At 41.9% G+C, this 12,965-nt stretch overlaps 1 protein-coding gene across 1 annotated transcript in view; it reads right to left on the bottom strand.

Annotated features, from left to right (window-relative positions):
• LOC132403756 (chymotrypsin-like elastase family member 2A) overlaps positions 1-6,077 on the bottom strand; it is a 49,919-nt gene extending 43,842 nt beyond the window's left edge. Inside the window, exon 1 of the mRNA XM_059987455.1 lies at positions 6,062-6,077. Coding sequence (XP_059843438.1) covers positions 6,062-6,077 — 16 coding nt within the window. The remainder of the gene's footprint in view (positions 1-6,061) is intronic.
• Between the last annotated feature and the right edge of the window lie 6,888 nt (positions 6,078-12,965).

Here is a 12,965-nt window from a genome sequence, read left to right on the forward strand (position 1 = left end):
TGAAACATGCCAGGTTTATCAATGTCAACCTACAATATCTTACCCTTGCAAAATGGGAAAAATTGCAGCTGGATGTATTGGAAGGCTGGTTTGCAATGTTTATGATTAGATATCCCAGCAATGATTAATCAATAAATATGTTTTGTTTCTTTTCCAATTTCTCCCTCTGTTTGGGCAGCTCACAGTTCTCACAGTGGGAGCTCTCAAAAAGTTGCAACTCAAAGATTAAACATCAGCTTTATTTGTCATATGTGAGTATTAGGAAGTTAGGAAGCAGCTTAAAATAAGCACCAGCTTATATGATCTGTTTGAATGAGCAAGGTTCTCCAGTTCATTTGGTTTCAAGCATTTTGAATAACGTTTAAAATACTTCTCAAGTTTTGGCATCTGATAATACACATACAGATATTACAATAGATGACCCCAAGAATTGTTATCAAGGATAACAATTTCTGGTCATGCAACACACACAAAATGCTGGAGGAACTCAGCAGATCAGATAACGTCCATGGAGAGAAATCAACAGTCTGACTTGGGCCAAGACGCTTCATCAAGACTGATGAGCAGGCCCGAAATATCAATTGTTTATTTCCCTGCATACACACCTCCATCCACTCTAACACTTCCAGGAGCCTATACCAGATTATCTATCCCACCTCAGAGATTTTTTTTAATTAAACAGAATATACTTTATTCAAAAATAAAATTATATACAACAACCATTCAATGACTTTTAATTCTTTACAGTTATTACCATTACTGTTTTAACATTTTCAAAATTCAAAATTTGCCACCCACATGGCACTCTGTTCTTTCATATTTACATTCAGTGGGCTATACCCCCAACCCCCCTACTCAACTCCCGCGGGAGAAGAACCCACCTCAGAGAGATACTTCATAGCCTAGTAGCTTAGGGCAAGAGTCAGAATAATCCTCGCACTTTGTCGGAGTGTTCAGGTAGTCCACACTGACCTCCATTAGATTTAGAGTTTTTTTAATAAGAGTTCCAATGTTGAAAACATTTCACAAAATGAGACTGTTCTTAAAAGAAATTAATTGGTGAAATAAGAGGAACACAAAGAAAGTGAGAAGCCTTTAAAAGCGAAGAGAAAGACAGTTATAATGTTGGCAATTCTTTTTTGTGTTTATGTAAGAAGCTATGTGCTATGGGTAAAGTGAACTGATTTGCTGAATTTCAGTAACTATAATTTCAATGTAATTCTATGTTTAAGTAGTACGTAACTAGCTTTCTTTTCCAAGATGCTCTGGTAATTGATAGGGTATTCCTGTTTCACTCAGTTAGCCATCCCTACGTGGGAGGACTTCACATACTGTACAAACAGGGTTATCAATAAAGTTCAGTTGAATTATCCTGCAAGATAATTCAGACCAGATGCAAGATGCAGACTAGATTCGGACCTGATAGACCAGATGGGCCAAAGGGCCTCTTTCTATGTTGTAATACTCTTTGACTCTGTGATATTGGTTTTGAAACCTAAATCATATGAGTCAACTCTCAGCCTTTATTCGTTGGTTGTAAAACTTACCACTGACATAGAGGATTGTGGGTGGTCTGGAAAAATGCTTATATAATTAGTATTAGCTCTGAAATCATTTTGTGGCACTACTGGAGGAAGAGCAGAAGAGTTTGCCCTTGTGTTCTGGCCAATGTTCACTAAAAAATTATTTGATCTTCATCCCATTGGTGATTATGGGCTACTATTTTCTGCTATTTCCCACATTACAGCAAGGTCCCCATATTAATGAATTCCCTTACTTTGGCTTCAGCTTAAGAGGACTATTCCCTAGGTGAGCAATCCTATTTTCAGTCAAAGAAATACGTTAATGACATGTAACAGTCTAAATTGTGTGACTGCAGGTAATCAGCTTGTGGTGAACTACACATACCTGTCTGGACACGCCCCTTGCTGACTGCTCCTGTGGCTCCTCCCACAGACCCCTGTATAAAGGCGATTGAGGCCTGAGCCCGGCCTCTCAGTCTCCAGGATGTAGTATGCTGGTCAACCACTGCTTGTTCCTTCTTCCAGTCAATAAAAGCCAATATCTCGTCTTTATGTCTCAGAGAGAGTTATTGATGGTGCATCACAGCTTGTATTGTGTCCACACACAAAACATTGTGTGAGAAAATACAACCCATTGGGTTTCACAAGATCTTTCAGATAGGGTTCAGACTGCAATAAATCACACATTTTCCATGCACCTTTCTCTCCATCATTAACAATCACGGCCAGTCCCCCATCACCACTCCACATTCACACACACACACACACACACAGAGTAACATAACAAACAATTCAAGGGACTGGACACGAATGATTCTGAGACTGATTTCAAAGGTTTTAAAACAAAAATGCTCTTATGCATGTTAGCTCTTGGACCATGTGTTAAGCCCAGTTGGCAAATTTGCTACTAACTTAAGATTCTGTATTACCTGAAGATGGTGGTGTTGTAGTTGGTAAATTTTCAGATGACACAAAGTTTGGTGGAGTTGTGAGAAACAAGGAGGTTCGTCAAAGGGTACAGCAGGATATACAGGAGGTAATTTGGAAATTTGGGCAGAGAAATAGGAGATGGAGCTGTGAGACCGTGGCAGTTATTTGGGTGTAATTGGGTGACTTTGGGCTTGTCTACCCACAGCACGTGAAGACTGGATTCAGCGGACTGCATGGAGGAAACCTCCAGCTGTTGCAACGGGCAGGAAGGCATTTCCCAGCATGCATTGTGGAGCATGAAGAACACGGCAAGGCACGTAGATAGCCCTGATTGTCCACTGCATCCCGATCTATCTCTAGTCATCTTGACTCTCGTTTTGCCACTAGATCCAGATAGACTCAGACAAGAGAGCGAGGTTGACAACCTGTGTGACTCTCCCTCACTTTAATCAAACTCATGTGCAAGTCACAACATCCAACAAACACATTGACCAAGGATGTCAGTGGTCCTTATTGCTTATGATAGACGCACACACACAAACGAGAGATGGCAGAAGAGAATGGCAAACTGTTTCCATGTGACAGGAAGATAACAGCAACTCAAATAATCACAAGAGTGCAGAAGAGCATCTCTGAATGCACAACACGTCGAACCTTGAAGTAGATGAGATACAACTGCAGAAGTCCACAGACGTACACACAACATCACTTAATTAGATATCTCCAAAATATACCGAGTGAATCACTTTCAGTTGCCACGTTTCTTTTATGAAGCTGTTTGATGAAGGACAACAATTGGAGCCATAGAACTGATAATTCCATTAACTTGTTGCCTTTAGGACATGGGAAGAAACAACACATACAGTACATTGAATTATGACAAGAAAATCTGCAGATGGTGGAAATTTAAAGCCACATACACAAAATGCTACAGGAACTCAGCAGGCCAGGCAACATCTATGCAAAAGAGTAAGCAGTTGACATTTCGGGCCAAGACTGGAAAAAGAACTTTCTTTTTTTTTCAGTCCTAAGAAGGGTCTCTGCTTGAAATGCTGACTGTTTACTGGTGAGTTCCTTTGTTTCAGTACTGTACGTAGAATTTACAGTTGTATTCCACTGGGGGGCGCTGCGTGCTCAGAAATTAAAGTCTAGTTCTTTCTACCCCTTCATCGAGACTCTGCGGATGCTGGCTGTCTAGAGCAACACACAAAGTGGTGGTGAAGCTCACATTTCAAGCCGAGGCCCTTCACCAGGACATCATATTCAATCTGTTGCAAGATTTGAAAATTAGAAATTCTTGAATTTATGAAGTCTGTCATGCATGATTTAAGAATGCCCCAGTTTGAAGAGTTGTCTCATTTATACAATATATTAATTTGCATAAAGCAAGCTTCAACAAACTACAATGAGATTATAAGAACAGATTATGTGTTTATCATGTTGACTGATAAATACATATTGACCAGGGAAGAGGGTAGAAATCTAGTGCTCTACCTCCAAAAAATGAAGAGATATCTTAAAATCCACAGAAAGGGACAGGCAAGACATTGTTGATAGCCTTATCTGAGACAATACCTGCCATATTGCCTTGGTAGTGTTTCAAAACTTCAACCTAGAATTTAGACCATAAGACCATAAGACATAGGGACAGAATTAGGAACATTTGGGTCATTGTGTCTGCTCTGCCATTCAATCATGGCTGATTCTTTTCTCCCCTCCTCAGCCCCACTCCCTGGCTTTCTCCCTGTAATCTCTGATGCTGTGTCCAGTCAAGAACCTATCAATCTCTGCCTTAAATACACCAAATGACCTGGTCTCCACAGCTGCCTGTGATAACAAATGCAACAAATTCACCACTCTCTGGCTAAAGAAATTTCTCAGCATCTCTGTTTCAAATGGATGCCCCTCTTCTAAATCCAGAGCTACCGAATGTTCCTCTTATTATAACCCTTTCATTCCCAGAATCATCCTTGTGAACTTCCTCTGAACTGTCTCCAATGCCAGCCCAAAACTGTTCACAATACTCATACACCTCATACACCTTATAAAGCCTTAGCTTCACATCCCTGCTCTTGTATTATAGGCCTCTTGAAATTAATGCTAACATGGCATTTGCCTTCCTCACCACTGACTCAGCCTGCAAGTTAACCTTCACGATGTTCTGCACAAGGACTCCAAAGTCCCTTTACATCTCCGATTTTTGGATTTTCTTCCCATGTAGAAAATAGTCTGCACATTTATTTCTACTACCAAAATGCATGATCATGTATTTTCCAACACTGAGCTTCATTTGCCACTTTCTTTCCTGTTCTCCTAATCTGTCAAAGTCCTTCTTCAGCCTTCCAGTTTCGTCAATACGACCTGACCCTCCACCAATCTTCGTATCATCTGCAAACTTGGCAACAAAGCCATCTGTCCCATCATCTAAATCATTTAGATACAGCGTAAAAAAAGCAGTCCCAAAACAGATCCCTGCAGAACACCACTAGTCACTGGCAGCCAACCAGACACAAATTATTTTATTCCCACTTGTTGCCTCCTACCAGTCAGCCAGTGCTCTAACCATGCCAGTAACTTTCCTATAATACCATCTGCTCTTAACTTGGTAAGCAGCCTCATGTGTGGCAGCTTGTCAAAGGTCTTCTGAAAGTCCAAATATACAACATCCACAACATCACCTTTATCTATCCTACTTGTAATCTCTTCAAAGAATCCCAACAGGTTCTTCAGGCAAGATTTTCCCTTAAGGAAACCACGCTGACTTTGTCCTGTCTTGTCCTGTGTCACCAAGTACTCCATAACCTCATCCTTAACAATTGACTCCAACATCTTCCCAACCACTGAGATCAGGCTAACTGGTCTATACTTTCCTTTCCGTTGCCCTCCTCCTTTCTTAAAGAGTGGGGTGACATTTGCAGTTTTCCAGATCTCTGACACCATGCCAGAGTCCAATGATTTTTTTTGAAAGATTATTACTAATGCCTCGACAATCTCTACCGTTAACTCTTTCAGAACCCTGGGGTGCAGTTCATTTGGTCTGGGTTACTTATGTTCCCTTAGGTCTTTCAGCTTTTTGCATGCATGCAGAGCCACTCACAAAATTGTGCACAGAAAAACGACAATTTATGTGCATACAGATGTGCACATATACACATGGCACATAATTATACATAAGCACAAATCTGCACAGAGAAAGTCTCCTAAGATCAAAAAAGATAGAAGAGGGGAGAGGGGCAATTTGCAGATCACTTCTATAAATCAAATGGGCACTGTCTGTGCTGTAGGATTCTGTAGTCTTACTGAATAAACTAAGGAACTAGTGATGAAACAACTTCTAAAAGACAAAATGTTCCAAAAGACAAAAGGGAATAGAAGATACTGTTCTGTCCTCATTGTTTCTATTAGCCTTCCAGATATATAAAAAAGACGTAGATTTATACCTGGTCACAACACGTGCCATTCCAATAGACTATAATGAGCAACCTCCATATGCTTTGCATACGATTTGAAATAATGTGACCTTTGTTTTAAATTGCTAGGATTTCCATTTTCACACTATGTTGTTATTCTACTTTTGCACTGTTTATTTATTTTTTATTGTAACTTACGGTAATTTTTTTCCATCTTGCGCTGAGCTGCTGCCACAAAACAAGAAGTTTCATTATATATGTCAGGGATAATCAACCTGGTTCTGATTCTTCCTGTTCTGGAATAGGAGAGTAATTGGCATATGCAGGAGCTTTTGAGATTAGTTAAAAAAAACTGGCCAATAATCTCAGTACTTGGAAATGCATCTGAATGACGGTGAGACGGGAAACATACCGAACTGGTAAACAAATTGTATTTGGTGCTGCTGAATGAGTCAATGCTGCATTAAGAAAGTACAGGAATCTGGCATATTAAATGCATGAATTCACAGCAGCACCTTATGAACAGAGCTCACCAGCCTACCATTTAACTGAGTAACAAACTATCCATTTTAAATAATATACAGAACAAATTAGAACTCTACCAATACCACAACACTACGATAAAATTGTGCATTAATATTAGTTATTGACAGGAATTCATCCTGTGCATGCTGTCGTGTTCTTTTGATTGGTTGAAAATAAACAAATTCAGTGCAGATAGTAGACTGATTTCATCAGAATCAGAATCAGACTTATTATTATTATCACCGGCATGTGACGTACAATGTATTCAACTATTTCATCCTCCAAATCTTCATTTTCATTGTAACGTTCTACATTAAGTTCAAGTTGAGTTTATTGTCATTCAACCATACACATGTGTACTCCCCAAACGAAACAACGTTCCTCTGGAACAAGGTGCGCAATTTAGTACATGAAACTCACATGCATAACCCACAGAGTAACGTCAGCACAAATATGAGCTGTATACTGCCACTGGCACCTCATACATTGTGAGACCTGGGTGGTGGCGGGGGGTTCAGTAGCCTTACAGTCTGGAGGAAGAAGCTGTTTCCCATCCTAACCGTTCTTGTTTTAATGCTGCAGTACCTGCTGCCTGGTGGAGGGGGGTCAAAGAGATTGTTGGATGGATGGGAGGGATCATTGACAATGCTGAGGGCCCTGCATACGCAGGCTCCTGTTAAATACCTCAGGTAATTGGAAGAGAGACTCCACCGATCCTCTCAGGAGACCTTATAATCATTTTTAGGGACTTGCGGCGAGGAGCTTTGCAATACCCATACCAGACTGTCGTGCAGCTGGTCAGGACGCTCTCAATGGAGCTCCTGTAAACATTGGTTAGAATGAGGCAGTGGAGCCTCATTTGCCTCAGTCTCCTCAGGAAGTGGAGATGCTGCTATGCTTTCTTGACCAAAGAGGTGGTGTTCAGAGACCAGATGAAATCATCCATTATATGCATTCCCAAAAACTTGGTGCTCCCAGCTCTCTCCCCAAGGAATGGTAAGACCTCACCTTCCTGAAAGCCATAATCATCTCTTTGGCCTTGTCTGTGTTGAAACTCAAGCTGTTGTGCTCACACCACTCTACCAGCCGCCCTTTCTGTATGTAATCTCATGGTCGTTGTTGATGAGACTAACCACAGCTGAGTCATCAGTGAACTTGATGATTTGGTTTCAAGTAGATCTAGCAGTGCAGTTGAATGTCAGCATCATGAACTGCATTGGGCTGAGGACACACTCCTGGGAAACGCAGGTGCTCAGCGTGATGCAGCTAAAGACTTGTCTGCTTTGGACTGTGGCCTTTCAATCCAGGATCCAGTTACAGAGAAAGGTGTTAGGATCCAAAGGGGACAACTTACCCACCAGCTTGAGAGAAATGATCATATTAAACACTGAATGGAGGTTGATAAACACGAATATTCTATATGTGTTGCTTGAATTCCCAGCAGCTGTAGATTTTCTCTTGTTTCTAATTTGTATGTGTTGTTCAAAAAAAAAATAACAATTTAAGGCTTGCATTCCTATAGCAGCTTGTACAACTTCAACACCCCAAAGTACTCGGCAAGCAATGAATGCAGTCTGTTAGCATTTCGGCAGCCGTTTGCAGGCCCAAATATCCAGCAGGAAACTCGAAACTTCAGCTACTAGTGGGAATTGGAGCAGAGCTGGACAGATCCCAAATCTGTTGATGCACGGCAACTGAAGAAGGCCATTCAGCCCCTCAAACCCATTCCATCATCTGACTGTCCCGGCACAACACCCTTTAAATGACCTTTCCCACTCACTTTGTTGAACTTGCTCACATTTATTTAAATTTGATTATTGACATTAGCACATGTGACCCTTCTGCTAATTGTTAATTGTTTATGGCTGTTTGCTTTACTGTCTTGTAAATTGTAGGTTACTATTGTGTTGTCTATTATGCTATTGTCCAGTGTTTTATGCTTGGCACCAAACCACAATCAGTTCTGGTACGGTTGACATAATGGCAATAAAGTGATTCTGATTCTGATTAGATTTTGGTTGAAATGTGCCTCAACCATGTTCAACTGCCTTTGCTTCATTTCTCTTGACTCTCTTAACTTAAACAGTCAAACTCTTAAAACTTCTACATGAAACAGCATCCACCAACTTTTAGGGGGCATGAATTCCAGAATCTTGTTGCTCTTTTCTGTCAAGAAATCCTTTCTCATTTCAGTTCTGGCTAGTGTATTGCCAGTTTTAAAATTATGTTCCTATTGTCCTTTATTTCAAACTCTGATTATAGATTAACTGCTCTGCCCTCTTTATCATTACAAATACAGCAGAAAACTCCAGCAATCCCTTTAGTAAAAACGGATAATTAAACTTTGCAACTAAAATAAAAACATAGGGAGCCATTACATATGTAATGCTGATAGTCTGACCTTCTTTGAAAACCAAACAAGTTGAAAATGGACCATTATCGCTTACTTTACGTGCACTCTTGTCTCAGAATGTAGATAACACTGAACCATTCCAATTTGTAATCATGTGGTGAGTTTTGTCATAAATCATTGACGAGGCCTTTTTTCCTATCATGTTTTCACAATTAGTCACATTAACCTATTCTTCTATTAAATCACCACACATTGTTCTCTTCAGAGTATTTATTTAACACTTTTTTCATACAGATTATTCAATCTCCATTTCAATGCAAATTGTACCATTTGTTATGTAATGTTTATCCCAATTCTTTTGCTACTCATCATCATATTTGTTTCTTGTTGGTACTGACTGTCACCAGTGGAAACTGTTTTCGTTTACTATTTTGTCAAAAGCCTTGATGATTTTAAGCACCTTCATCAAATCTGCCCTGAGCCTCTGCTCCAAGGTGAACAATGCAGAGCCAAGTCAACGCAGCATTGAGTTGGTAATCAGATCAGCCGCAATCTTATTAGCCACCCCCTTAGGCAGTGTGTTGCAGGTTCCAGCTGAGGCAGTCTTAATGGCTGCCTGACTATTCCCATCTCTGATTCCCATATTTTGTATGCCTGTTTTGTGTTCCTGGCTTCTCAAATCTATTTTTGTAAGTCTAATTTCCCAATCATGGAACCTTTCTAGCTTAATCCTATTGTAGTCTCTCCAAAACCTCACATCTTTCATGTGTATGATGTCCGGAACTGGATGCCTATAGTTGCAACACACACAAAATGCTGGTGGAACGCAGCAGGCCAGGCAGCATCTATAGGGAGAAGCTCTGTCAACGTTTCGGGCTGAGACCCTTCATCAGGATTAACTGAAAGGAAAGATAGTAAGAGATTTGAAAGTAGGAATGGGAGGGGAAAATGCAAAATGATAGGAGAAGACCGAAGGGGATGAGGTGAAGCTGAGAGCCAGAAAGGTGATTGGCAAAAGGGATAATCGTGGGTCTGGGTCAAAATATGATCGAAAAGTTGAAGGGCCAAAGAAATTATAGATGGGGAGCAGCGAGAGAGGGTTTCACTGAACTCCCGTCGAAGAGAAAATGCTGCCTGGTCTGCTGCGTTCCACCAGCTTTTTGTGTGTGTTACTTGAATTTCCAGCATCTGCAGATTTCCTCATGTTTGCCTATAGTTGCAGTTGAGGATACTCTGGATAGAGGCTAGTTAGCAAGTACACAGACACTCTTCTGGTTACAACAAGGTTCTGTCCATCAGAACTGCTTGTGAACCATAAATTCACAAAAGCAGCCTCTGGGAGAGAAGATCACCAAAATAGCTACAATGGGAGAGTGACTGTCACCAACAACACTTGCAAATTTCTACAACTGTACCATGGGGAGCATTCTAATTGACTGCATCACTGTCTGGTATGGGACAGGTTGGGGTTGCACTGGGCAGGATCAACGTTAGCTGCAGGAAGTTGTAAACGTAGTCAGCTCCATTATGCGCAAACACGAGGAAATCTGCAGATGCTGGAAATTCAAACAACACACACTAAGTGCTGGTGGAACGCAGCAGGCCAGGCAGCATCTATAGGGAGAAGCACTGTCAACGTTTCGGGCCGAGACCTTTCGTCAGGACCCTTCATCCATCATGGGCAACTAGTCTTCCCAGCATACAGGGCAGCTTCAAAGAGCAATGCCTCAAAAAGGCGGCGTCCATCACCAAGGACCCCATCACCGAGGTTATGCCTTGTTCTCATTGCTGCCATCAGGATGCGGTACAGAAGCATGAAGGCAAACACTCAGCGATTCAGGAATGGCTTCTTCCTGACTGGCAGCTGTTTTCTGATTGGACGTTGAACACTTGAACACGACCTCACTACATTTTTATTTCTATTTTTGCACTACTCATTTAATTTACCTACTTACACACACATACACATAGACATTCACAGTTTTGCTCTATTATGGTATTGTGAATTGCAATGCATCTGCTGATGCAATGTTAACAAATTTCACGACATATGCTGGTGATGTTAAACCTGATTCTGAACCTGAACCGCTGTGGGAACAGAGGTCATCAGCAAGTGGGTCTGCTCAACGTTCTCAGCTCTGCTCTGCTCAGCCTGACCCAGCAACCTGTGCATCATGGTGGCAGGGAGCAGGGAATGGTGGGAAGAGATGAAGGGGAGGATGAGGTCACGTTGAAATGCTACACTTACACCCAGAAGATACCTGTGCTCACACAGCAGCTGGGAAATCCATCCCTTGCCTCTCTGCTGGACTCCCAAACATTTGTCCATATCTGTGTGATGTCCCTGAATTGGGCATTTTTAACTTGGATAGATGAAGAATTAAGAATAAAATGTTGGAAGTACTCAGCAGGTCTGGCAGCAGCCGTGGTAAGAGAAAGAGTTAATACTTCAGGTTGTACATCTTAACCACAAAGTGCACTGCAGATGCTGTGGTCAAATTTGTATGTCAGGACCCATATCTTGTTTGACCAAGCACTGAGAAATATTGGAGGAAGTTGGAGAAAAACGGGAAATTGAAATGGGTGGTTACTGGGCCACCCTGCTTTTTCTGGCGGACAGGGTGGAGGTGCAGCAGTCTCCCAATCTGCATCGGGTCTCTCTGGTATACAGGAGGCCACACCAGGAGCACCAGATACAACAGACTGGAAGGCGAAGGTTGCCTCACCTTGAAGGACTGTTTGGGGCTCTGAATGACAGTGAGGGAGGAGGTGGAGGCAGAGGTGTGTTACTTATTCTGCTTGCAAGGATAAGTAACGGGAGGGAGATCAGTGGGAAGGGACAAATGGACAAGGGAGTTACTGTGAAAAGCGGAAAGTAGGGGTGGTGGGATCCCGTGGGAGATAACGGAAGTTATGGAGAATTATGTGCTGGATGCAGAGGCTAGTGGAATGGTGGATGAGTCACCTGGGCCTGCCGATTTTAATTCTACCTCCTATTCCCATTCCAACATGCCAGCCCATGGCCTCCTCTACTGCTGCGATTAGGCCACACTCGGGTTGGAGCAGGAATAGCTTATCTTCCATTTGGGTAGCCTCTAACCTGAAGGCATGAACATCTATTTCTGGTAATTGCACCCTCCCCCCTCACTATTCCCCATTTCTGTTTCCCTCTCTCACCTCATCTCCTTACCTGTTACCTCCCTCTGGTGCTCCTCTTTCTCTTTCTTCCGTGGTCTTCAGCCCTCTCCCATCAGATTCCCCCTTCTCCAGCACTTTATCTCTTTCAGCAGTCCAACTTCCCGGCTCTTTACTTCACCACCCCCCCACCACTCCAGGTTTCACCTGCCACCTTGTACTGCTTCTTCCCCTCCTCTCACCTTCTTACTCTGATTTCCCTTTCTCTCCAGTCCTGATGAAGGGTCTCGGCTCAAAACATCGACTGTTCACACTTTTCCAAAGATGCTGCCTGGCCTGCTGAGTTCCTCCAGCATTTTGTGTGTGTTGCTTTGGATTTCCAGCATGAAAAATTTTCTCATGGTTGCGGGCCTCCCACCTAATACCCCATTTAACTTTCATTCATGTGCTTTTTAATAGTCTCTTAAATGTCCCTAATGTACCAGCCTCTACCACCAACCTGGCAGCACGTTCCACACACCCGTCACTGTGTAAAAAAAACTACCTCTAACATTTCCCCTAAACTGTCCTCCATTCACCCTAACACTCTATCCCCATTTCTGCTCTGGGGTAAAGTCCGACGCCTCTTATCGTCTTGTACACTATACAAGATCATTCTCCATTCTCCTACATTCCAAGGGATAAAGTCCAAGCCAGGCCAAGCTCTCTCAATCACTCAGGCTATCTAGTCCTGCTAACATTTCTGCAGACCTTTTCTGCAGATCTATATCATGCTCCAACTAACTCAATTATGTTTTGTTCCTCTTGGTTGAAACTTGGTGGAACAAATGTGAATTAAGTATATACCTAGGATGTTGTCTTTTATCAGGATCTGTTATAAGATGGAAAGGTTGAAAGTTGAATGTCACGTTTTTCCCTTGTTGCTATTTTGCATAATTATTTTAACGAGTCCCAGTAGGCTATGTACATAAACATATGATAACTGTTGGCCATGATAATACTCAGGGCCCAGAGGCTGAGAGATTAAGAGTCATCATGGTTGTAAAACTGAATTCAATAAAACTTGAATAATAACAGGCTGGCACCAGA

Source organism: Hypanus sabinus, chromosome 1 (genome assembly GCF_030144855.1).
Source record: "Hypanus sabinus isolate sHypSab1 chromosome 1, sHypSab1.hap1, whole genome shotgun sequence".
NCBI classification, from domain to species: Eukaryota; Metazoa; Chordata; class Chondrichthyes; order Myliobatiformes; family Dasyatidae; genus Hypanus; species Hypanus sabinus.